This window comes from Thalassophryne amazonica, chromosome 16 (genome assembly GCF_902500255.1).
Source record: "Thalassophryne amazonica chromosome 16, fThaAma1.1, whole genome shotgun sequence".
Lineage (NCBI taxonomy): Eukaryota > Metazoa > Chordata > Actinopteri > Batrachoidiformes > Batrachoididae > Thalassophryne > Thalassophryne amazonica.
The window spans coordinates 34,536,033-34,561,657 of NC_047118.1; the positions used below are offsets into that span (position 1 = coordinate 34,536,033).

General features: G+C 39.0%; 1 protein-coding gene and 1 long non-coding RNA gene across 2 annotated transcripts; one reads left to right on the forward strand and one right to left on the reverse strand.

Moving 5' to 3' along the window:
- The first annotated feature begins 1,120 nt into the window (after positions 1 to 1,120).
- LOC117527474 (HMG domain-containing protein 4-like) lies at positions 1,121 to 19,236 on the forward strand. The gene is given in 13 exon segments (XM_034189835.1): positions 1,121 to 1,207; positions 7,304 to 7,440; positions 7,535 to 7,610; positions 7,716 to 8,300; positions 8,736 to 8,855; positions 8,858 to 8,938; positions 10,356 to 10,534; positions 10,697 to 10,781; positions 11,103 to 11,167; positions 11,302 to 11,398; positions 12,618 to 12,781; positions 16,595 to 16,717; positions 18,583 to 19,236. Coding segments are annotated over 12 exon segments (1,749 nt in total). The 5' UTR covers positions 1,121 to 1,207; positions 7,304 to 7,311; the 3' UTR covers positions 18,628 to 19,236.
- LOC117527478 lies at positions 8,609 to 18,685 on the reverse strand. Its single transcript, XR_004565539.1, has 3 exons — positions 18,537 to 18,685; positions 14,138 to 14,139; positions 8,609 to 8,621 (listed from the first exon to the last, which is right to left on the reverse strand). It is a non-coding gene; the product is annotated as an uncharacterized LOC117527478 (long non-coding RNA).
- Positions 19,237 to 25,625: the final 6,389 nt, after the last annotated feature.

A 25,625-nucleotide genomic window follows, 5' to 3' on the forward strand; every position in this document is an offset into this window, starting at 1 on the left:
GTTTTTTGTTTTTTTCTCAGCATAATCTTTGAATTGCATTGCCTTTTCTGTATTGCACGCTGTTTATCTGTGAACTGAACTGTACTGTAAAAATGTTTAAAAAATTACGTTTGGCTGTTTGGTGATGGATGTATCTGAATTTGTGGTTTAATAAAGTGTGTTTGATTCTCTTTGTGAAGTATCTCTCATTGTGCGATTTCTATCTTTAATACAAACCTCATGGCTGCAGGGGTGGGGGCCAAGTGGTTGGTCTCTTGGTTTCAGTGTGGAAGGTTCCTGATTCAAATCCCACCCCCGCCACATTTCTCCATGTAATGTGGAGTTGCGCCAGGAAAGGCATCCGTCGTAAATCTTGTGCCAATTCAACATGCAGATCACCTTGGATTTGCTCTGGCAACCCCGAGTGCAAACAAGGGAGCAGCCGAAGGGACTTACTTACTTGAATACAAATTTTATGACTGCTTTTATCACCCGCTGACCGAATGCCCGAATGGGAAATTATTTCGTTGTGATTTCCCTCCGTATGTACCAAAAAGGGTATAGGTGTTCTGAAATCAACTCGTCACAGTTTTTTGTCAAACTTGTCCTTGTTATCGGTTGGTAATATGCAGATTTTTATATCATTCCAGTTGTGCTCATTTTACCATTGTTGTTGATTAACAACCATAGTAATAAGTGTATTTGTTACTTTCTTGTGTTATCCTTGTGAATTTACATGTGTATAATCATTGTATCATTGAATTTTGCAGAATAAAATCAATCAAAGCTGTCAGTTTCATGCTTGGGTGCCTGCATTCTGAAATCAATTCCTGTTACATTTTTAGTAGAAATTTCATATTACTTGGTACAAGTCCTTGTTATAGGTTGGTAATATTCATATTTTCATATAATTCCAGTTGGGCTCATTTTTCCAGAGTTATGGCCCTTGATTAACAATCTAGACACTGCTGGTTTTGTGAGTTAGTGCCTGCATTCCGAAATCAACTCATATTTTGAGGAGGAATTTTGGGAAACTTGGCACAATTCCTTTAAATGTTATAAGAACGTAGCAAGTAGTTGTACCAAAGCAGTATCAGTATTGTGAACTCAAGAGCACTGATTAGCTGTCTCTCCTAAGTCCCGCCCCCTGCCAGAGTGCCGTATTGTTGTTCCTCTGACAATAAAGATGGCTACTGGACCCGCGTAAAATTGGAGCTCGCACAGCCAGGTAGTAAAATTTAATAAGCACATTTTTTGCTCATGCTTCATGGTATTCAGAAAATACACACGCTTCATTACGGAGTAGGTGAATGCATGAGCAGGATAAATTCCGTGACGGTGACTTTCTTGAACCACATGAAGCGGCTAAGGCCTACCTCTGTGCGAAAGCCTCGGGCTGTAGTTCGCGGCTCTGCCGGCCGAGCTGAGGGCTCCCACGGTACAGCTTCGAGTTTATAGATGCGCTGCAGCTGGTAGTCCAGGTGAATGGACAGGGGTGTGTTTGTGTAGATTTACAAAAGTAGGCAGGAATTTGTGTAGCTGTCATGTTCTCTCGTTGTGGCGGACTGTATGTAATAAGACTAAACGGAAGAAAGAGCTTCACTAGTTTGAGGATTGTTGAGTTTACTTGCAGAGTTTTGGCTCTTCAGCGTGGTAACTACAACCCCTGGCAAAAATTATGGAATCACCGGCCTCAGGATGTTCATTCAGTTGTTTAATTTTGTAGAAAAAAGCAGATCACAGACATGACACAAAACTAAAGTCATTTCAAATGGCAACTTTCTGGCTTTAAGAAACACTATAAGAAATCAAGAAAAAAGATTGTGGCAGTCAGTAACGGTTACTTTTTTAGACCAAGCAGAGGAAAAAATATGGAATCACTCAATTCTGAGGAAAAATTATGTAATCACCCTGTAAATTTTCATCCCCCAAATTAACACCTGCATCAAATCAGATCTGCTCATTGACATTGACCCTATGTGTCTTTTTGCAAGGAATGTTTTTGCAGTTTTTGCTTGTGCATTTATTGATATGTAATGACAGCCATCTCCCCAGTGCCTTTACCTGACATGCAGCCCCATATCATCAATGACTGTGGAAATTTACATGTTCTCTTCAGGCAGTCATCTTTATAAATCTCATTGGAAAGGCACCAAACAAAAGTTCCAGCATCATCACCTTGCCCAATGCAGATTCGAGATTCATCACTGAATATGACTTTCATCCAGTCATCCACAGTCCACAATTGCTTTTCCTTAGCCCATTGTAACCTTGTTTTTTTCTGTTTAGGTGTTAATGATGCCTTTCGTTTAGCTTTTCTGTATGTAAATCTTATTTCCTTTAGGCGGTTTCTTACAGTTCGGTCACAGACGTTGACTCCAGTTTCCTCCCATTCGTTCCTCATTTGTTTTGTTGTACATTTTTCGATTTTTGAGACATATTGCTTTAAGTTTTCTGCCTTGACGCTTTAATGTCTTCCTTGGTCTACCAGTATGTTTGCCTTTAACAACCTTCCCATGTTTGTATTTGGTCCAGAGTTTAGACACAGCTGACTGTGAACAGCCAACATCTTTTGCAACATTGCGTGATGATTTACTCTCTTTTAAGAGTTTGATAATCCTCTCCTTTGTTTCAATTGACATCTCTCATGTTGGAGCCATGATTCATGTCAGTCCACTTGGTGCAACAGCTCTCCAAGGTGTGTTCATTCCTTTTTAGATCCAGACTAACGAGCAGATCTGATATGATGCAGGTGTTAGTTTTGGGGATGAAAATTTACAGGGTGATTCCATAATTTTTTCCTCAGAATTGAGTGATTCCATATTTTTTCCTCTGCTTGGTCTAAAAAAGTAACCGTTACTGACTGCCACAATCTTTTTTTCTTGATTTCTTATAGTGTTTCTTAAAGCCAGAAAGTTGCCGTTTGAAATGACTTTAGTTTTGTGTCATTTGTGATCTGCTTTTTTCTACAAAATTAAATAACTGAATGAGCATCCTCCGAGGCCGGTGATTCCATAATTTTTGCCAGGGGTTGTAGATTCGGTGGTAGGTTGACACTAGATTTGTGTGGAATACACTTAAAATAGGTTGGCTTGGATTTAAAATAATCTCTTTTCTGTTGTGCTCGCAGCTAATTATCCTGTCTGTATGTTGCGGAATCCCGTGCTGACAAAGGAAAGGCCATGGCTTTTGATGAGATCAGGAGTAAAGAAGGATGGGTAATGTCTTTCTGCGTTCCCTCAGTATGAATGTGTCAGGAGTTTTTGTCAATGCAATCAAAAATACAAATACGAGTACTGGTAGTAGCAAAATATCCTGCACACTGGCAGCTGCATGTGCATTATTATTTACGCACAGTTCTGAGTACAGTAGTCACAAAATAACTGTACACTGGCAGCCGCATGTGCATTATTATGGATTTTTTTTAAATCCCACATTCTGGTATATTTTATGTTGTTTTATTTTGTCTCTGGTTTCACTTCATTTTAATGTGGTATGCTTAAGAGCCATAGTCTGTAACTGTGGAATGGTTTATAGAAGGGGGTGATATATCATTTTTTCAGTAGGCCACTGAAGTTTTTTTTTTAGGGTAAGATATATTGTCCAAACGGACAAAAATTATATTTTCATCCAAAGATCCCTTTGGGTGGAAAATTATGGCCCTTTTTAGGGTAGGGGTTAAAGGGTCCAAAACAGTGACATAGTCGAAATATGGATTTTGACCTTTGAATATCTTGTGTGCCCTCAGTAAGCCTCATTGATCTTATGGTATATGAATGTATGGATGGAGTTCTCTCATGTAGCGTTATATTTTTCAAGGCTAACTGAGGGCGCCGCCTATAGGTGCTTCAAGTCACAACTTTTGGCATTTTGGGCTACATTTGGGACCCTCCCAGGGCCTGCGCCCTGAATAAGCCTTGCTCATTTATGCATATTTGGATACACTGGGACAAGTTCTTTCCAAATTTGCATAAATGGCGGTGGCTGGCCCAGTCACACGGCACACGACGATTCCTGAACGAAGGGAAAAGTAAAAAACGTTACAATTCGTTGAGAAAAGGTGGACGAAAGAGCTTTTATCACCGAACAGTCTGCGAAGCAAGAGCGCAAAAGGGACGAAAGAGGAACTTACCAAAACGAAGCTCACAATCTCAACGAAACGCGCCTGGAGCCAGAGCGTGTCTGCTCCAGCACTCGGCTGGAACGGAGCTCATAGCGCCTGAGTCCTGGAGAAACTGCAAACAGAATCTGTGGAGATGTCGATGGACCACCTGCTCTGGTTCCTTGTCCAGAACAAAAGAGGGATCATCTTCATCATCATCAGAATCCACACTGTCTGTCGACACGATGCGTGCTCCGTCGTGCTCAATTAAAAAAAAAAAAAAAGTGTTCCGTGGTCACTGTTGTATCACTGTTTTATGTTCTAAGCCATATATATTGATTTATAACAGAAACTGTCAAAAGGGAGAATAAATATACGTGTAAAGATGATTGAATATATCAGTGCAGTAAATTAATCAGTGCGTGTGAATGCTCGCATTGACTCGTGCGGTTATTCCACCAGCTGATCACTGATCCACAACGTGAATTCTTCCTTCCAGAACAGCTCTTATATCATCATTTTGATTCATCTGCCTGTTGCCACATGTACAGAAGGACTGGATTATCATTCCTACACTCATATTGTTATATTTAATACAAAATAATAAGCGCACAGAGCAGCGCCTACTGCCGCTGATGCTGCATTCATGTACCGTCGGAAATTACACAACTTTTTCGTTGTTTTCAAATTCAACAGTTGCTTGTGGCAAATTAATTAATTATATCCACACAAAAGATTAATTCTGGCCTATGTAATGTGCCTGAGCCCATTGAAGCTGCCCCCCCCACAGATAAAAAAAATCCAAGCAAGCAGGCTGAGTTTGCCCTGTAATTTCCGACGGTACATGAACGCAGCAGCAGCCTCAGCGCTCACAAACCTGCTTCTGCACTGTGTGAAAACGTTCAGCTGCTCCAACGAAGTCAAATCAAACAATAATGTTACAAAAATTACACAAACGATTAAAAAAGTCAAGAACGACAGCAAACAAAACACAGACGAACTGAGGTTTTCGTTGCCCTTCGTTCAAATTTTCAACAGTTTAAATATCCTGACGAAGTGCCCGCTGCAGGAATGAAGCTGTGCGAAGGTTAAACTATGTCAACGACAGTCAACTAAAGTCCAGATTCTTGTTTCGTCAGGGCTTCTTCACCCTTCGTTATGACCCAGTCACACGGCACACGATTCCTTAACGAAAGGGAAAAAGTAAAAAACGTCACAATCGTTGAGAAAAGGTGGACGAAAGAGCTTTTATCACCGAACATTCTGCGAAGCAAGAACGCAAAAGGGACGAAAAAGGAACTTAACAAAACCCAAGCTCCCGATCTCGACCCAAAGCGCACCTGAGCCACAGCTGCAGCAGTGTGTGTCTGCATCTCTGCGTTCCAGGACTCAGCGCTGGGACGGAGCTCAGAGCACCTGAGTCCTGGAGAAACTGGAAACAGAATCTGTGGAGATCTGTGTGCACGTCAGTGGACCACCTGCTCTGGTTCCTCGTCCAGAACAAACGGGGGATCATGTACATCATTATCAGAATCCACACTGTCTATTGACACGCTGCGCGCTCCGTCTTCCTCCAAAAAAAAAAAAAAAAAAGTGCGCTGTGCTCACTGCTGTATCACAGTATTAGTTCTAAGCCATATATATATTTATTTATAAATAAACAGAAAAAAGGTCAAAAGGGAGAATAAATATAAGTGTAAAGATGATTGACTATATCAGTAGCAGTAAATTAATCAGTGCGTGTGAACGCGACTCACATGTGCGGTTATTCCACCAGCTAATCACTGATCCACAACGTGAATTCTTCCTTCCAGAACAGCTCTTTATATAGTCATTTTGATTCAGCTGCCTGTTGCCACATGTACAGAAGGACTGGATTATCATTCCTACACTCACATTGTTATATTAATACAAAATAATAAGCGCACGCAGCAGCCCCTGCTGTCGCTGATGCTGCATTCAAGGACCGATGGGAAATTACAAAACTTTTTCATTGTTTCAAATTCAACAGTTGCTTGTGGCAAAATAATTAATTATATTCACACAAAAGATTAATTCTGTCTTATGTAATGTGCCTGAGCCCATTGAAGCTGCCCCCCCACACAGATAAAAAAAATCCAAGCAAGCAGGCTGAGTTTGCCCTGTAATTTCCGACGGTACATGAACGCAGCAGCAGCCTCAGCGCTCACAAACCGGCTTCTGCACTGTGTGAAAACATTCAGCTGCTCCAACGAAGTCAAATTAAACAATAACGTTACAAAACTACACAAACGCTTAAAAAACGTCAAGAACGACAGCAAAACGAAACACAGACGAACTGAGGTTTTCATTGCTCTTCGTTCAAATTTTTCAACAGTTTAAAAATCCTGACGAAGCTCCCGCTGCAGGAACGAAGCTGCGCGAAGGTTAAAAGATGCCAACGACAGTCAACGAAAGTCCAGATTTCTGGTTTCGTCAAGGCTTCGTCACCCTTCCTTAAGTGCCGTGTGACTGTGCCAAGTTACGAGCTTTTCCATAGGTGGCACTCCTTATGTTAAGAACGCGATATTTGGCCATATCTCGGTGCGCCCCCTATGGATTTCAGTGAAACCTGTTTATATGTTCCTCTATATCTCTGCTATTCATGATAAAGATACCAAGAAGGTGTTTTTGTGGGTTAATGAGGAAAATGCACAAAGATATTCAAAGGTCAATATCCACATTTTGACTATGTCACTGTTTGGCCCCTTTAACCCCTACCCTAAAAAGAGCCGTAATTTTCCTCCCAAAGGGATTTTTGGATACAAAACATAATTTTTGTCTGTTTGGACAATATAGCTTCCCCTAAAAAAAACTTCAGTGGCCTACTGAAACATGATAGATCACCACACCATTTGAAAATTACATATTTCAGCTCTTAATAATGAATAACTGCACATTTGTGAGATGACCACATTAATATTATGTTTATGGTGACAATTAGAAATATTACAAAGTGTACATGTAATTGAGCTATCATGGATAAATATATATTGTTGTTCTTGTTATTATTATTGTTATTATTACCACTGTATTTTAAAAGTATGTTTTTAAAAATACTGAACACAAGTTTGCATAAGAAAAACCCCCCACAAGATTTACTTCCATCATGTAAACACTGTGAATCATTTTCCAGTGGACATTAATAAAATAATCACTTTTTGTTCTGAAAGTCAAGTGTAATGATAATTTCATGCATTTCAGATTTGTGTATGGAGGGAGACAGGGGTCTTGTAGCGGGTCGTAGTCAGAGAGAGAAAAGGAGATCTTACAAGGATCTTCTAAGGCAGGAGGAGGAGATTGCTGCTCAGGTCCGTAATTCTTCTAAGAAACGTCCCAAGGTGAGTAGTTGTATCTGTTCACAATATCTTAAGTAAATAAATAAATAAAATTCTGTATACATAAATGAAAGGTCAATCTATCATTCATTATCAGGACGCAGAATTGTTCATGCTGGCAGGGGATCTGCACAAAAAGAAGAAAAGACATAGTGATGACTATTACTATGGAGGTGAGTGGTGTTTATAATAAAGTGAAATGAGCTTTAATTGTTACAAGAATTGATTTTGTTCCAGTCTTTAGCGTCTTGTGTTTACCTTCTTCTTTCCTGTATTAGATCACGAGGATTCTGGTCCACCTCCCCACAAGAAAAAGCACAAGTCTATAGATCGCTCCCCGCCTCTTTCTTCCCCCTCATCCTCCCACTCAACAGATACAGCTATGGGACTCTTGCAGGCCATAACCTCCCCTTTAGCTACAGGTTCAGATCCCAGCCCCCACTTGCACAAAAAACCCTCCTACCCTTCGTTCTCTTCGCATTCATCCAAGGACCGTAAACGTGAGAGCAGCAGCAGTGGAAGCAAAGGAAGCCACTCTTTCTCTCATTCCCGCCCTGTTTGTTTATCATCCTCTTCCTCCAAGAAGCACTTCTCGTCTTCCTCAAAGTCATCTCTGTTCCATGGTGGAGCTCCCAAAGAAGAGCCCTTAACATTACGTGAGGCAGATGGGCTAAAGATGAAGCTCATCATGTCGTCAGAGAAAGAGGAGGGAGAGAACATTCCAATTACACCGCACTTATCCAAAATAGGTGTAAAGAAAGAGAAGGACAAAGACCGGCTGCAGCTTTCAAAATCACCTAAGAAGAAAATACAGCAGAGTCGAGATCCACTGCCAGTTGTGGGGAAAGAGGTGGAGGTGGAAGGTATGTTAATCGAAAATAATGGAATGTAGCCACACTACTTCAGTGTACCATATTATTTGGGACCCATATACTGTATACTGCATATTGATTGATACAGTATATTACGATAAAAAAGTGGCCATTGTAAGTTGAATAATAAAAATAACATCCGGAATCACATAGTAAATATATTCACTATAAGTTGGACAACCACAGTGTGTATTCCAGGGTCACTAGCTTCCTCTCCAAATGAGTATAGATCTAGTTAACCAAGTAGGTTAAGTTAATAATAAAGTTAGGAAGAGGGATGTTTTGAAGAAATGGACATAATTAAATATTTAGCTTAGAACATTGATTTACTGCCTACCAGTATGCCCAATTGCTTGTCTTGAATTGTTCAGACATCATGGGTTTTCTTGATTAACTTTCACCATTCTCTTCCCTGCTGTTACACAGGCCATTATGGAGGTGGGATGGGTGATGATAGCTCCTCATCTGGGGGAGAACTGGAAGCAGGTGAACTGGTTATAGATGATTCATACACACACCTGTCAAAGAAGAAGAAGAAGAGCAAGAAAAACAAAAGAAGAAGGACAAAGAAAAAGACAGGGACAAAGATAAAAGCGGAAGGGACAAGAAACACAGTAAAGGATCTGCTGGTGAGTCTATAGTAAAGAACAAATATACAGTAGGTGACTGTGAAATTAAGTCCTAAGTTTTAATTTGTGTAGTACACTGAACAAAAACGCTTTTGTTTTTATTCCAATTTTTCATGAGCTGAACTTAAAGATCAAAAACATTTTCTATACACACAAAAGACCTATTTCTTTCAAATATTGTTCACAAATCTATCTAAATCTGTGTTACTGAACACTTTTCCTTTGCCGAGATAATCCATCCCACCTCACAGGTGTGGCATATCAAGATGCGTGACAGCGCAATTGCTGCCTTAGGCTGGCCACAATAAATGAAGCGAGTGAAACACAACAAAGATGACTTTTGTTATGAATGTGCATGTTATGGAAGAGTATGGAAAGATGGACATGACGATGGACGTAATTTTGGAGTCATTCACCCTCATAAGTAAACTTAATGTTTAATGTAACACATTCAAAGTTCATGTAAACAGGCCTTTACTCACTTGTGAAAAGACACGTTTTTGGTCTCGTTCCAATTTGTGCAACCATAACATGTTCAAGTCTTCGGCATTCTGACTCAGGCATCCCAGCTGGGATATGTATCCTTATAAAAACTTATAAAACTTACTTCTGCGGTAGAGAGCTGATTCCGTACGTACGGTTTTGTCCACTTCCAAAATGGTGACTATGCAGCCTTTTCAACACAGGGTCATGTGATAGGTGCGCCCTCTAGCCTTTGTAATATAACTCAATGTCTTTGTTGCGTCCCCCCTACCCCACTGTGGCCATAATACGCTGTCATTCTGATACACCATTGAGTGGGAATAATATGTGGAGGCAAGCAGGGTGTACGTGTGTTGTGAATCTGCTTACATAAGGCACACCTGAGTTTTGCTTTTTTAGTAAATAGACATAGTGCTGGAGTTCAGACCACCAGGCTTTTGGTGGGTCTAAGAGTCAAACGCTTTCTTGTGATTGATGATATCAACGTTCTGACAACACCTCATTTTTATGCCAACATGTCCACTGGAGCACAAGTGGTCTCATTAGATGATGAGGGTGCTGGGTGTAAAAATGACAACAGTATTTGGTGGATACTAGCATGTCACAGCTAATAACTGTTAAATCGTCATTCTGAATCATGAGGTTAATGAAGATTCATACCCCTGTTGTCTCATTTTTCACTTGGATCAATCAAGCATTGAAATGGAAAGTAATTGTAAGCCAAAGTTGTCTTCAGGTTATATCAAATCAAATAAATTTTATTTATATAGCACCAAATCACAACAAACAGTTGCCCCAAGACGCTTTATATTGTAAGGCAAAAGCCATACAATAATTACATTACAATATGGGTGTAATAAAGTTTGAGCTCCATATAGAGTCACTCAAACATTGTATGCAATATACAATTTCACGTTTTTATGATTTTCTTCAGATGCATCCAGGGGTCACAGTCACTCTCATCCCACCATTGCTCACAGCACTGTTGGTCCGATGTATGCCATGGGAACCCCAATTCCATCCCACCACCACCAAAACAATGAAGGAATGATGGAGAAGAAGAAAAAGAAGGAGGAAAAAGATCGTGAAAGACATGAGAAGGATAAAGATAAGGTGGGTATTTAATCATAATCCCTGTGGATTTAAATATTCAACACAAAACAAGTTTATGACTGAATTTTGGAGTGTGTGACTATTTGATTTGGAGTTGGGGGTGTGTGCATTGTATTGTATGTGTGTGTTAGATTAAGTGTTCTTTTCTGGTTCCTGATTTAGCCCAAGAAGAAGGCCATCACCACAGCATATCAGGTATTTTGTAAGGAATACAGAGTCAACATAAATGCAGAGCAGCCAGGACTAGGTGAGTCAAATTGACTTTCATATTGCACAATCATAGACTGGGGAGTGTTAAAAATTACTGATAGAACACATTGAAACTGTTCATTTGCAGATGTCAGAAATGCATTATGACATGTATGCTTTGTAGTAGTTGTTATATTCAGTTGAACTAAGGCTATATGGGTATAAATGCACACATCACTTTACTTTTCTTTGAAGGAGCAGAAAAGAGGTGGTGGTTTTGTGAGAACATGGTGGTAGCCATTAAAAGTTGTTGTTGATAAACTGCAAAGTTTCTTTTTGTCGTGTACAGAAACAATGTCCTTGTTTGTTTCATCTCCAGATTTTGGTGAGCTCAGCAGAAAATTAGCAGAAGTATGGAAGGCAATGCCTGAGAAAGACAAATTAGTAAGTTTTGATCTAATGTCAGCCTCTGGTGAAATCCTCAATCTCTCCATTTTAGTAGGATTTTCGAGTTGTATTCAGCATCATTTTTGCTTGTAGCTGTCATGGTTTGTTGAAATGGTTGTTCTTGTGTACAGGTCTGGAGGCAGAAAGCCCAATATCTTCAGCACAAGCAGAACAAAGCTGAGGCCACCACACTCAAACAAAAGAGCTCTAGTGATGTTAAAATCAAAGGTATCAGCTTTGTATTGTATAACCTCAGAGCAAGCTAATGTAGACCTATGGGTGAGTTTAAAGACCCATGTTAAAGTTTATAGCCAAAAATGCCCCATAGTAATCAGGTTTTGTTTCCTTAAAAAAAAACAAACAAGATATTTTCCATTACTTACAGTGTAATCAGTAGTAATATGTCTTCTGTTATGCCTATGACAGAAGTCTATAACAAGCAGTTTCAGGCCTACATTTCATTTCCAGCATGGGGATTTAAACATCTGTGACTACAGATTTGTTGATTTGTAACATGAAACATATTTTGCTGTTGAAGGGTCAAACCCAAACACTCTGATTCCTCAATCAGCACTTGAGAAGCCAAGTGAGGAATTTAGGTTTGCAATTGCCCTGCATTAAGATTCAAGATCCAGGCTTTTAATAACTTCCTGGAAGAAGCCATCAGAAGTGTATCTGTATGTTGTGAAAGTGTTGAACTTGTAGAACCATTCCGTTACCTCAGCAGTGACGTTCATGTGCGTGGGTTCTTGGCCCTTGAGATCGATGCTGATGTCTTTGCAGAAGAACAAAGTTACAAGTCTTTAGTGTCCTGGTGCTTCCAGTCTTACTGTGTGTGTTTGTGACTTCTACGCTATCCAGTGAAGTAAGGTGATGACTGGATGTCTTTGGTACTGGTCTCTTCATATGACCTTCGGGTGCTGCTGGAATGACTTTGTGTCAAATAAGCAGTTACTTGGGGAGACTAAGATGAGGAGTATCACTTGCTTTCTGAGGGAGCGTCTGTGTCAACATTTTGTCCATGTGGTGCTTTTCTCTGTGCGTGATCCAGCACACAGGTGAATCTGTGTTGCGGACGCCAGTGGCTGGAGAAGGCCAAGGGCACACACACACTTAACCTGGCTGCGGCAGATAAATAGTTATTTTAGACGCGGTTGCCATTCAGGACCCAGGGTGGTTCTGCAGTGTCATGGATGCAGCCAAGCACAGCACCAGCACATGCTCCCATGCTTGATTTGACAGAAGGTCTCTTCAAAAACAGATTTTTGACAATATGACTCTTTTAACTAGTAAGATAGTTACTGATGGATAAATCTTTAAGTTGATTAGTGTTGTTAACTCCCAGTTCAATTTATTTATATACTACCAAATCACAATATGCTTTTCCTATCCCTGTTTTCCTGTCTTGTCATATTGTTAACTTAAAATCATGTATTCCTCTTGACAGCTGTGGCAGGAGGAACAACAGTTGTGTCACCAAGCAGAGCACCTGGCACGATATCCCTGTCACCAGCTCGGGTCCCAGATGTTGATCCAATTGATGCAGCAGCTCATCTTCAGCTACTAGGAGAATCTCTGTCCCTGATTGGTCACCGTCTACAGGAAACCGAGGTGAGTCTTCATAAGAACGTGTGTGCAGCCTATTTTATGTTTATACCTACAACTACCAACAAACCACCTATGAAACATTTTAGATTTTTGTAGTGACCAGCAGGGTCACCAACCCTGCTCCTGGATATCCCCTGTCTTGCACGTTTTCCAGCTGTTACTGCTCTGTACACCGCTGACTAACTAAGTTAGGTGTGCTCAGCCTATCAACAAAGAGGAAACACCAGACTTAACTAATAAGCTGTGCTTACAGCAGGTACACATGGAAAACATGCAGAGCAGGGTTGGTGAAGCCTGCCTTAAAATAAACATGATTAGGTCAAAATAACACATCAGTCTTTCTATTGGGATCACGTGTCTTTCATGTTTCAGCATTTAGATCAGGATTGCCCAACCTTTTTTGAACCAAGATCTACTTTTAAAGTTAAGTGTATCGAGATCTACCAAGCCATACCGCAAGCTGTAGCATAGGCACAATATATTGTGTACCAATATAATACAATTTTTTAGCACAAAGATAAAGTTTTAACAGTAATAATACATTATTGAAGTAAATGTGCATGGTGCAAAGAATAAGCACAAGTAGACCTAGGGCTGGTAACAACAAATGACATCATTGCCTAATTTGCATAATTGGCTTTTGTTTTCCTTAATTTGTGCTCTGAACATACCTCTTTCATTCGGTTATACAACCCCTGGCAACAATTATGGAATCACCGGCCTCGGAGGATGTTCATTCAGTTGTTTAATTTTGTAGAAAAAAAGCAGATCACAGACATGACACAAAACTAAAGTCATTTCAAAAGGCAACTTTCTGGCTTTAAGAAACACTATAAGAAATCAAGAAAAAAAAGATTGTGGCAGTCAGTAACGGTTACTTTTTTAGACCAAGCAGAGGAAAAAAATATGGAATCACTCAATTCTGAGGAAAAAATTATGGAATCACCCTGTAAATTTTCATCCCCAAAACTAACACCTGCATCATATCAGATCTGCTCGTTAGTCTGCATCTAAAAAGGAGTGAACACACCTTGGAGAGCTGTTGCACCAAGTGGACTGACATGAATCATGGCTCCAACACGAGAGATGTCAATTGAAACAAAGGAGAGGATTATCAAACTCTTAAAAGAGAGTAAATCATCACGCAATGTTGCAAAAGATGTTGGTTGTTCACAGTCAGCTGTGTCTAAACTCTGGACCAAATACAAACAACATGGGAAGGTTGTTAAAGGCAAACATACTGGTAGACCAAGGAAGACATCAAAGCGTCAAGACAGAAAACTTAAAGCAATATGTCTCAAAAATCGAAAATGTACAACAAAACAAATGAGGAACGAATGGGAGGAAACTGGAGTCAACGTCTGTGACCGAACTGTAAGAAACCGCCTAAAGGAAATGGGATTTACATACAGAAAAGCTAAACGAAAGGCATCATTAACACCTAAACAGAAAAAAACAAGGTTACAATGAGCTAAGGAAAAGCAATTGTGGACTGTGGATGACTGGATGAAAGTCATATTCAGTGATGAATCTCGAATCTGCATTGGGCAAGGTGATGATGCTGGAACTTTTTTTTGGTGCCTTTCCATTGAGATTTATAAAGATGACTGCCTGAAGAGAACATGTAAATTTCCACAGTCATTGATGATATGGGGCTGCATGTCAGGTAAAGGCACTGGGGAGATGGCTGTCATTACATATCAATAAATGCACAAGTTTATGTTGATATTTTGGACAATTGAAAGGATGTTTGGGGATGATGAAATCATTTTTCAAGATGATAATGCATCTTGCCATAGAGCAAAAACTGCAAAAACATTCCTTGCAAAAAGACACATAGGGTCAATGTCATGGCATAGGGTCAGTGTCAATGAGCAGATCTGATTTGATGCAGGTGTTAATTTGGGGGATGAAAATTTACAGGGTGATTCCATAATTTTTTCCTCAGAATTGAGTGATTCCATATTTTTTTCCTCTGCTTGGTCTAAAAAAGTAACCGTTACTGACTGCCACAATCTTTTTTTCTTGATTTCTTATAGTGTTTCTTAAAGCCAGAAAGTTGCCATTTGAAATGACTTTAGTTTTGTGTCATGTCTGTGATCTGCTTTTTTTCTACAAAATTAAACAACTGAATGAACATCCTCTGAGGCCGGTGATTCCATAATTTTTGCCAGGGGTTGTATTTTATGTTTATTTTTCTTTTCTTCTCCAGACCTTTCAAGTCGGCCATGCTTTACTGAGGTTTATAGTTGTTTATATTTGCATTGAAAGGCTTGCACCTTAACTTTCGTTGTACTGGTTACAATAACAGTAAAAAAAAATCTCATGCTGTAGGAGAAAAGTGATTAAAAAGATATGTTTAGAAATACAAATGAACTTTCTTCTATTGATTCATGGACTGTGAACCGACAAAAGTGGCCTCAAAGAGACACTCTAGCGGAGTTACTTGTTTTTTCCCCTCTTTTGTTTGTTTTAACTTTAGCTAACTCACTGCTGGCTGTGTGCCTCCTTTTCCGTGCGAGAGACAGCAGCACCCACTGCTCATTGAAGAGAAGTATATGCTTTCACATCAGAGTCTCCAGTTACACCAGGAAAAGTCACTAGATTTCTTGATAGTCCCTTTTTCGAAAAACAAACAAACAAAAAAGTTGCTGGAGGGGTCTGAATAGTTACTAAATTTAGTGACAAAGTCGCTCTTCTTCTGTGGTGTTTCTCCTTCTTAACAGCAGCCAGCATCCTTATTGGTGCATTGCTGCCACCTGCTGATTCAGTCTGTTATAGCAGCACTAAATCCTCTCTATAAGTCCAGATTTTTAAATTTTTTATGCGAACGACTGGAACTCATCAATTACGATCCATCGACTGGTTGGGCACACCAGATGTAGATTTTTAGTACCATATCAATAGACTGTGGCCCACAAATCACAGCATGAGGTTTGTTGTTACTTCCTGCTGGCAACATGCAACCCGGTGTTGCTGAATTAAAATCTGCCTGTGCCACAGTGTCAGGCTGCCCCATATGTTACCAAAAGAGGCTGTTAATCTCGTTTGTGTCCATTTTTGTCCAGTGTTCTGGACTTAGATGTTATGCTTGTCCATCAAATGCTTTTAACTTTGGCTCATAGCTTAAACTGAGTAAAAATCAAATGAAATGGGGTATTAAGCTTGTTCCGACTTTATGAAGGAATTGGGCTCTTACGTAACTCTCAACATCCATAATTTGTATGACTGTGGCTGTGTTACTTTTCCAATCACAATAGCTGGTGTTTTTGCAGATAAATCCTGTGGTGTCACAATTAATTCACACTTAAAATTTCATGGATCCACATCTAAATGACAGTCCTGATATTTTCACCAGCAGTGACTGGACCATCACAAATATTTACATTCCAATAAAAAGAAAGACATGTTCTTTGTGAGGGAAGTCGTATTGTCTCAAACTTCCATCTTTACTGTTAGAATCATAAGATCATCAATGTTAACCTAATTCAGACTGGGACTGGGAGCATGCAAGACCACCACCCATTGCTGCATCCAACACACCATGGAACCACCCTGGCTCCTGGATTGAACCCTCCCTGGGCAGACATCTTTCAGAAGACTGATTTACAAATAACATTTCCAAATATATGTGATAACATGAATGTGAAAGCACACAAAAAATCTATACAGTAAAATAGACAGTCACGACCAACTCCACAAATTGCTGTCACTTTGATTTTTCATTGCAAATTGTGATATCTGGGTTTGGGAAGATGTTACATTAATATGCAGCGGCATATGGAAGCAATGTGACTGGTATTTGTTCTGTGTCAGGGAATGGTGGCTGTGTCGGGCAGTCTTTCTGTACTTCTGGACTCTATCTTGTGCGCCCTTGGACCACTGACCTGCCTCACAGCACAGATACCACAGTTAAACGGATGTCCTCGAAATGTTCTGGTAGAGTACTGCCTGTCATTATCGTTGAATTCACCTTAATAGCGCCAATAGATTTCTGTTCAAGTTGTCCACAGTTCAATAAGCCAGTTAAGCATCATATGCTTGTTTGTCTGTGTCCACACAGTGCATGCCGGGCCAGGTCAAAGTTCACCACTACCCAAAACGCACCATACGCTCTAACAGCAATGTAAATTTTGAAGATTTTGAGCACTGGAAAGTTGTCATTTTGAAATAATTTTGCAAAAGACAGGGCTAAAAAAAAGGTGAGAAATGGAAGAAAGAACTTGTGGCCCTATCTTATGCACTCACACTACAAAATTCCCCCATAGTACAAACTAAAGATAACACAGCAGCGAATATCTCATACTGAAAGATGAGCAAAACTTGAATGGCCATGAAACACAGACTGAGACATGTCCATTTCTTTTTTTTTTTAATATATAGACTATATTCTGTGTATTAGTATATAGAATAATGACAAGCCCTGCAGTGATACTTCATGCTATGACACACTATGAATCATCAGATCTGTGCAGTAGTTTACTGTAATATAGACATCATCAATTATTTATCTGGTTTTATTTGGCTATACAGTTGTGCTCAAAAGTTTACATACCCTGGCAGAATTTTTGCTTTTTTTGGCCATTTTTAAGAGAATATGAATGACAACACAAAAACTTTATTTTCACTCATGGTTAGTGGTTGGGTGAAGCCATTTATTGTCAAACAACTGTGTTTCCTCTTTTTTGAATCAAAATGACAAGAGAACTACCCAAATGAACCTGAGCAAAGTTTACATACCCCTGTTCTTGCAGTTAGAAGCAAGTTAGACATAATAAAACACCGGCTGATTTCAATAAGGCAGCATACAGACCTTAATACTGTGTATTGCCCCTTTAACATCAGTGACAGCTTGGAGTCTTTTGTGGTAGTTATGGAGGAGGCTCTCTGATGGTAAAGCTGCCACTGAATATGTCTTGGACTTTATTTACATCAATTACAAAGAATACAAACAGTATGGCACTTTATGGTAAATCTGCATGGAGTAGACAGTTCTCAAAAACTGAGTGAGTGTGCAAGAAGTAGAAGAGTGAGGAAAGCCACCGAGACACCCAGACAACCCAGAAGAAGTTATAGGCTTACGTGGTTGTGATTGGAGAAATTATGCACAGTGTGAGCTTTGCACTGGGCAATACACAGTATTAAGAACAGGGGTATGTAACTTTGGATCAGGGTCATTTGGGTAGTTCTCTTGTCATTTTGATTTAAAAAGAGGAAAAGGTTGTTTGACAATAAATGGCTTCACCCAACCACTAAAAAAAGTGGGGGAAAAAAAGTTTTTCTGTTGTCATTCATATTCTCTTAAAAATGGCCAAAAAAAGCAAAAATTCTGCCAGGGTATGTAAACTTTTGAGCACAACTGTATAACAGATAAAAGTAATAATTATAATTTACTAATTTAGTTCCCTCAGCACGTCCGTCGGGATCTTACAATTCCAGTGGAAAAGTGGCAGCGCCTTGTTTTCACTCCTGTGATGAAAAAATTTGCTTTTTCAACTTCTGCATCCCACGTGTATCATCCATGGAACAATGTGGACCTGGCATGCTGCTTTAATTAAGGATGAGATCTAAATGGATGGAACACTCCGGTAATACACCATATGTCCTTTGATTAGTAAAGTATTGGTATTGGTGAAAGTATTGGTGAACTTTGACTGGAAGATTCAACATGGTCACAGTGCATGCATATTGACAATGCTGATTTGGCTTATTATGAAAGGAAAAAAAACCCACATGATTCAATAAGATGCATTTTTACAATGTTCAGGAGCAGTTTTCTAACCGTTTCTTTTTTCTTATGGCAGTCAAATACATTGGACAACATCGCTTACATCATGCCGGGACTGTGACTGAAGGACAGTGATCATTCCGGTCATCAGATCTGGCTGGAGATGTTCTTTATAGGACCATCATTAAACTTTTAAGTTATTGCCTAGCAATTGCAACCGTAGATAAGTTAAATTTTTACATATTTCTGGTGTCAGCGTATTTAAAGTGTATTTTTAAATGTCTCAGTCTTAATAATGGTGATATTTTTAAATGAAAATTTTTACGGAACACCTTAATATTTCTTGGCATGTCAGATTCTGTTTAATATTAACGTAAAGGAATGAATGGGAGTCTAATGGGTTTGAATGTTAATGTATGACTTTTGCAGTGTGTTATGTGCATCTGCACAACCAGTGGTTTGTGCAACATTATATTTTTTTACTGAAATGTACAGAAACAGTTTTCTTTTTTGACATCTGCTTTTATTTGCTCTTTTACCATTATAAAAAGCACCATCATTCCTTGCAGTTTTATATGTTTGATATATGACATTTAAGTTTCTTACTGTACTGTAGAATTTCACAAGGAAGAGGAAAAACTCAGTGCAGCATAGCAATCAAGAGTTATTTAAGAAGTTACAGTCAGTTTCACTTGAAGTGGCAAAAATAAAATTATAAATTTACATGTTCTGCTTTCTCATTTTACTGAGTTGATCTGGGGGATACAAATACATACAATACTTATGTTTCTGTATCTATATGAAAAATGACATTGCATGTCTGATTCAACATTTGCTGTTATAGCAGAAAAATGTCAATTGAATTTATTTTGACAAAACTTTGTCAGAGGATTGGCAAAAGTTTGGTTATTTACATAAAATGATGTAGCCAGGCAGATTAGGTAGTTAATTCAGATGGACTGTGCGTTTATGCTGCTTATTTTTATCATGAGGCAGTTATTTAGCCACTTTCTGTCTGAACTAAATATGAAGTAGAATGTTTCCCTTCAGCATGAGGCATATGATAAATTTTAAAAAGTTTGCACAACTTTATCAAAAGAGGCAGCACAACTTGTTTGACACTGACTGTTCACATGACGCCAGTGTTCTGGTTGTTGACCTTATTTATATTATAGAATTGACATCAGTAGTTTAAACAGTATTTCACTTATGTTCATACTTATGTTACAGATCATAGTTTTAGATCATTCTCTCAGAGTGTAACATGGCTCAACCCCATTACACCCCCTATGTCTTGGTTGCAAATGCTGTTAAATCTACATGTCTGCAATGCAGCTTAAATAGTAGGCTAAGATTGGGTATACTCCACTACTCCACAAGTCTGATCAGATTAGCTGCTTTGGCCTTATTCGGATAATTATTCACGTGGCCATGTCTTATTCAGAATATGGTCTTCAGTTAATATTGAATTTTACAGGCCTGTGTAAACGTAGCAACGTTGAAAAAAAATTCTGATTCAATTACAGTGGTTCTGTTGATTTTGATATTTTGATCAATTCTGTTCAAAAATAGAACAAATTCATCCTAGACTAATCCAAATCCCTTCCACCATATTTCATCCATATTGTCTCCAAACTGTTTATAACCTTGATCTTGAATTGTCAAGGTGACTGAGGGTCAAAGGTGTGACGTGTCATGTGACAAATAGAAAGGTGATATGACATATAAATATTTAATTGTAACCATCGGTGTAGCTGTAACCAACCTTGACTTTTAATTGTTTTTTCTCTTCAGATTAATCATTTTGTATGTGGCTGACCATCAACCAAGTTTGATCCCAATCAAAAAGAAGTTATTTGTTCACGCAAGAAGACGTGATATACAACCACTATAAAATCTGCTTCAAAGCTGCAGTGTGAAGAATTTAGGGGTGTGTGTTAGCAGAAATGGAATCTAGCATTCATAGCTATATGTTATTAGGTGTGTAATTACCTGTAATGGCAAATTGATGTTTTCACAAGCTCAGAATTAACCCTTCAGATCTCTACTTAGGAGGTGGGCCCCTTCCTGGGCACCACCATGTTGCAGTGTCCTATTGATTAAAATAGCCAAAAAGGCATCAGTTGGTTGCTCCCCTATACACTGCCTAATGGTTATTAGTACAGGCTAAAAAGTAAAAAAAAAAAAAAAAAATTCTGAAAGGTAGGGTTGTACATACTGCTTGTCATGAGAGAAGGCAAGGGAGCATGAATGCTAGTCACCAAAAAAAGCAAAACCATGAAGGGAAACAAAAGTGACACGCAACGGGATAGTGCAATCTGCAACTTCACCACTAGATGGCACTACATCTACTGTGGCTTGATTCTGTGTCAACATAGTAGCCAGTGTCCACCATACATGGATATACAAAAAGAAATGCATAATTTTTTCACTTTTTTTTTTTTTTTTTTAGCTAAACGATAAATACTTAGCATTTTTTATTTTTATTTTTTTCATAGCTCCCTTCACTGAAGTGGCGGCTTGGTTTGCACATACGCAGTTCCACCGAAAGGTGGCATCGCTGCGTCACTTTCAGACTCGTCCAACTGAGCCGTCAAAGTTGGCGCAGCTTCAATGGGATGCTAAAGAACGATTTTGTATATCTGGAAAAAAAAAAAAACAGCTGAGGTAAATGTTAGCGCGATCTTTCGCCTGTTTTTTTTTCTAAATATAGAAGGGAACAAATGGACTGACGCGAAAAAAAAACGTGTTTGACCCACATCATAGTTATTAAAAGTGCTGAGTCACACCGCGGAAACGCGGAAGTGTTCGTCCCAAACACGACAGAAGAGAACACAAGAAGAAAAATGGAATCGTATTCACAGACAGGTAAGTTACACGATGACTGAGCCGGTGAACTTGGCAGAAACACACAAACGTTTTCCGTGTTAGTTTAATGCGGTTTGTAATGGGAGGTAGCTGCAAAGGGCACTGCCACAAGTTGTAATTATTCATTAATAACCCCGTTATTAACACCACGACGACCTGACAAAAAATAGTAAGAAACAGCAGTTGCTACCTGTTCAGAGTGTGTAAAAAGCTGTTTAAGTTGTTGTGTTGACAGAGCTGAGGCTGGTGGTGCTGGGTCGGGAGGAGGCTCGGACCAGTTCAGCGGTCTGCACCATCCTGGGTGTGCAAGACGACCAGAACCGCTTCAAGCACAGAGGCCGAGCTGCAGGGAGGCAGGTACGATGACAAAGCAACAACTGCAGCTTTTAAAGGGGCTGTATTGTAGAGGTGGGCGGATCGATCCTAATATCGATACCAACACTGGTATTGCTATTGAACGATTGTATTATATTGTATTGTGGTTTGTCAGCCCTCTACCTCAGGAGATTTTGTTTTAAGTTGTATTAAGTGATATTTTTTAAACAAAAATGTTGATTATGATGATAAAGTATTTTGTTGTCACATATAATGTTTGGCGAAATTCTATCCTAGGTCTTTTGGATCTATGAAGCTTAAATATGAAAACTATCGGTATCGATATCAGCGTTACTGGGCCGTTATTTACTTGGTATCGTATCAATACCAAAATTCCCGGTATCGTCCACCTCTAGTAAAAAGATCGATACTCAAGTTTTTTTCTCTCCCGCACGCACTGACTGCTGCGCATGCAGATTCACCAAAGTCTACTCTCTGTAAGAGCAGCGCTGCATTGTGTCACACAGCTCGGAGGAGCACACTCTCCCCCTTCTGGTCTTTTGTTGCACCGTCACGTGGCTCAGTGGTGCCAGCCAATTTTGTTGTGGTATGTTAATTTTGTTGTATTGTGGTTTGTCAGCCCTCTACCTCAGGAGATTTTGTTTTAACTTCTGTTGAGTGATATTTTTTTAAACAAAAATGTTGATTGTGATAATAAAGTATTTTGTTGTCATGTACTATGTTTGGCAAAATTCTATCCTAGGTCTTTTGGATCGTTTGGATCTGTGAAGCTTAAATATGAAAAAGTATCGGTATCGGTATCGATATTGGTGCTACTGGGCCTGTATTTACTCGGTATCGGATCAATACCAAAATTCCCGTATCGCTCACCTCTACTATATTGTGCAAAAGTGGACATTTTCCTCTTAAGTGTGTTTGATGTTTTGTGTCATATAGCAGGAAAATAAAGTGAGAGCTGCAAGAAGCTGCTGATCACTGGAAGTAGACTTCAAAGTAAATCAAAGTCATCAGATGGCTGATGTGTACCATACATGGCACACTGACAATGACTGACTGATATAAGTTTAGATTTTGAACACTTATTGTCAGCAATATATGCAGCGAGCTTTGAGGGACCACACAGTTGAGGAACTTTTTAAAAAAGTATATATGATGTCATGTTACAACCCCTGGCAAAAATTATGGAATCACCGGCCTCGGAGGATGTTCATTCAGTTGTTTAATTTTGTAGAAAAAAAGAAGATCACAGACATGACACAAAACTTAAGTCATTTCAAATGGCAACTTTCTGGCTTTAAGAAACACTATAAGAAATCAGGAAAAAAAATTGTGGCAGTCAGTAACGGTTACTTTTTTACACCAAGCAGAGGGAAAAAAAATATGGAATCACTCAATTCTGAGGAAAAAATTATGGAATCATGAAAAACAAAATAACGTTCCAACACATCACTAGTATTTTGTTGCACCACCTCTGGCTTTTATAACAGCTTGCAGTCCCTGAGGCATGGACTTAATGAGTGACAAACAGTACTCTTCATCAATCTGGCTCCAACTTTCTCTGATTGCTGTTGTCAGATCAGCTTTGCAGGTTGGAGCCTTGTCATGGACCATTTTCTTTAACTTCCACCAAAGATTTTCAATTGGATTAAGATCCGGACTATTTGCAGGCCATGACATTGACCCTATGTGTCTTTTTGCAAGGAATGTTTTCACAGTTTTTGCTCTATGGCAAGATGCATTATCATCTTGAAAAATGATTTCATCATCCCCAAACATCCTTTCAATTGATGGGATAAGAAAAGTGTCCAAAATATCAACGTAAACGTGTGCATTTATTGATGATGTAATGACAGCCATCTCCCCAGTGCCTTTACCTGACATGCAGCCCCATATCATCAATGACTGTGGACATTTACATGTTCTCTTCAGGCAGTCATCTTTATAAATCTCATTGGAAAGTCACCAAACAAAAGTTCCAGCATCATCACCTTGCCCAATGCAGATTCGAGATTCATCACTGAATATGACGTTCATCCAGTCATCCACAGTCCACATTTGCTTTTCCTTAGCCCATTGTAACCTTGTTTTTTTCTGTTTAGATGTTAATGATGGCGTTCGTTTAGATTTCTGTATGTAAATCCCATTTCCTTTAGGTGGTTTCTTACAGTTTGGTCACAGACGTTGACTCCAGTTTCCTCCCATTCGTTCCTCATTTGTTTTGTTGTGCGTTTTCGATTTTTGAGACATATTGCTTTAAGTTTTCTGTCTTGACGCTTTGATGTCTTCCTTGGTCTACCAGTATATTTGCCTTTAACAACCTTCCCATGTTGTTTGTATTTGGTCCAGAGTTTAGACACAGCTGACTGTGAACAACCAACATCTTTTGCAACATTGCGTGATGATTTACCCTCTTTTAAGAGTTTGATAATCCTCTCCTTTGTTTCAACTGACATCTCTCGTGTTGGAGCCATGATTCATGTCAGTCCATTTGGTGCAACAGCTCTCCAAGGTGTGATCATTCCTTTTTAGATGCAGACTAATGAGCAGATCTGATTTGATGCAGGTGTTAGTTTTGGGGATGAAAATTTACAGGGTGATTCCATAATTTATTCCTCAGAATTGAGTGATTCCATATTTTTTTTCCCTCTCCTTGGTCTAAAAAAGTAACCGTTACTGACTGCCACAATTATTTTTCTTGACTTCTTATAGTGTTTCTTAAAGCCAGAAAGTTGCCATTTGAAATGACTTTAGTTTTGTGTCATGTCTGTGATCTGCTTTTTTTCTACAAAATTAAACAACTGAATGAACATCCTCTGAGGCCGATGATTCCATAATTTTTGCCAGGGGTTGTAGGACTTCATCATAAAGTCACTTCAGTCACAAATATTTTACTGATTAGAGCTTTTGATCAAATCTCTAGCCATATTGGTAGTGGAGATGTTATTTTAAATGTGTTTTGTTTGTATTTCATCTTGACCTTTAACTAACTGTTCCAAAAGTTAATCATCTTGACATATTAACGCAGGTAATATCTATATATTAACCCTCTGGGGTCCGAGGACATTTTTTGGACAGTTCACTCACCTGGCATAAATGTTTTATTATTGCTGTTAACAGCTCTCCCTGCATCCCACAATCAAGTTTTATGTCTCTTCTTTTTCAGAATAACCTGTGCTTTCAGAATATATATGTTTTTGTTGTTTTATAAGTGTAATAAAGGTTTACAATCAAAAATAGGCAAGGAAAAAATAAAGCGAAAAATAATTTTCCACACACATTTATTCAAAACACACAGCAAACTATAATAAACAACTATTTTGACACTTTATTAAGGTAATTTCAGGTCTTGTGTGAAAGACTGCACAACAAAAAGGTTCAAACAATAAACACAAATGCACATTTTGAACAATATATACAAAATGGTCTATGCGTTTTGTTGTCCATTGATATGGTAAACAGTGCTTTACGCAGAGAAAGCAACAGAGTTATCCAGTAACATTCACTCCTGAAAACGATCTTTGGCTTTTCACATGAGGTAAATCTGCCCTATGATTGGATTTTGGAAAACCATGTGACGGTGAACCAATTCCGATTGGACACTCACATTGCGCACGTCATCACACAGCTTCTATGAGGAGTACAAAGATGGCTGATGGCTGGCTCAAAAGTCCGCGGAGTTAACTTTTCAGCAAAATAAAAGTAAGTTTCTATCTCATAATATTCAAAAGTTATTTATAATTTAGTAAAGCTTGGTCTTAGTCGTCGTATACGATGGCGTCGGCCCCAGAGAGTTAAATCCATGTGGCCTCTATGTACATATCTAACTTTGATCTTGGAGAAACTGGGGAGAGCTGACATTTGCTGTTTGGTATGCTAATGTATTTTGGGTCAAGCATGCACACCGTGAAAACGGGA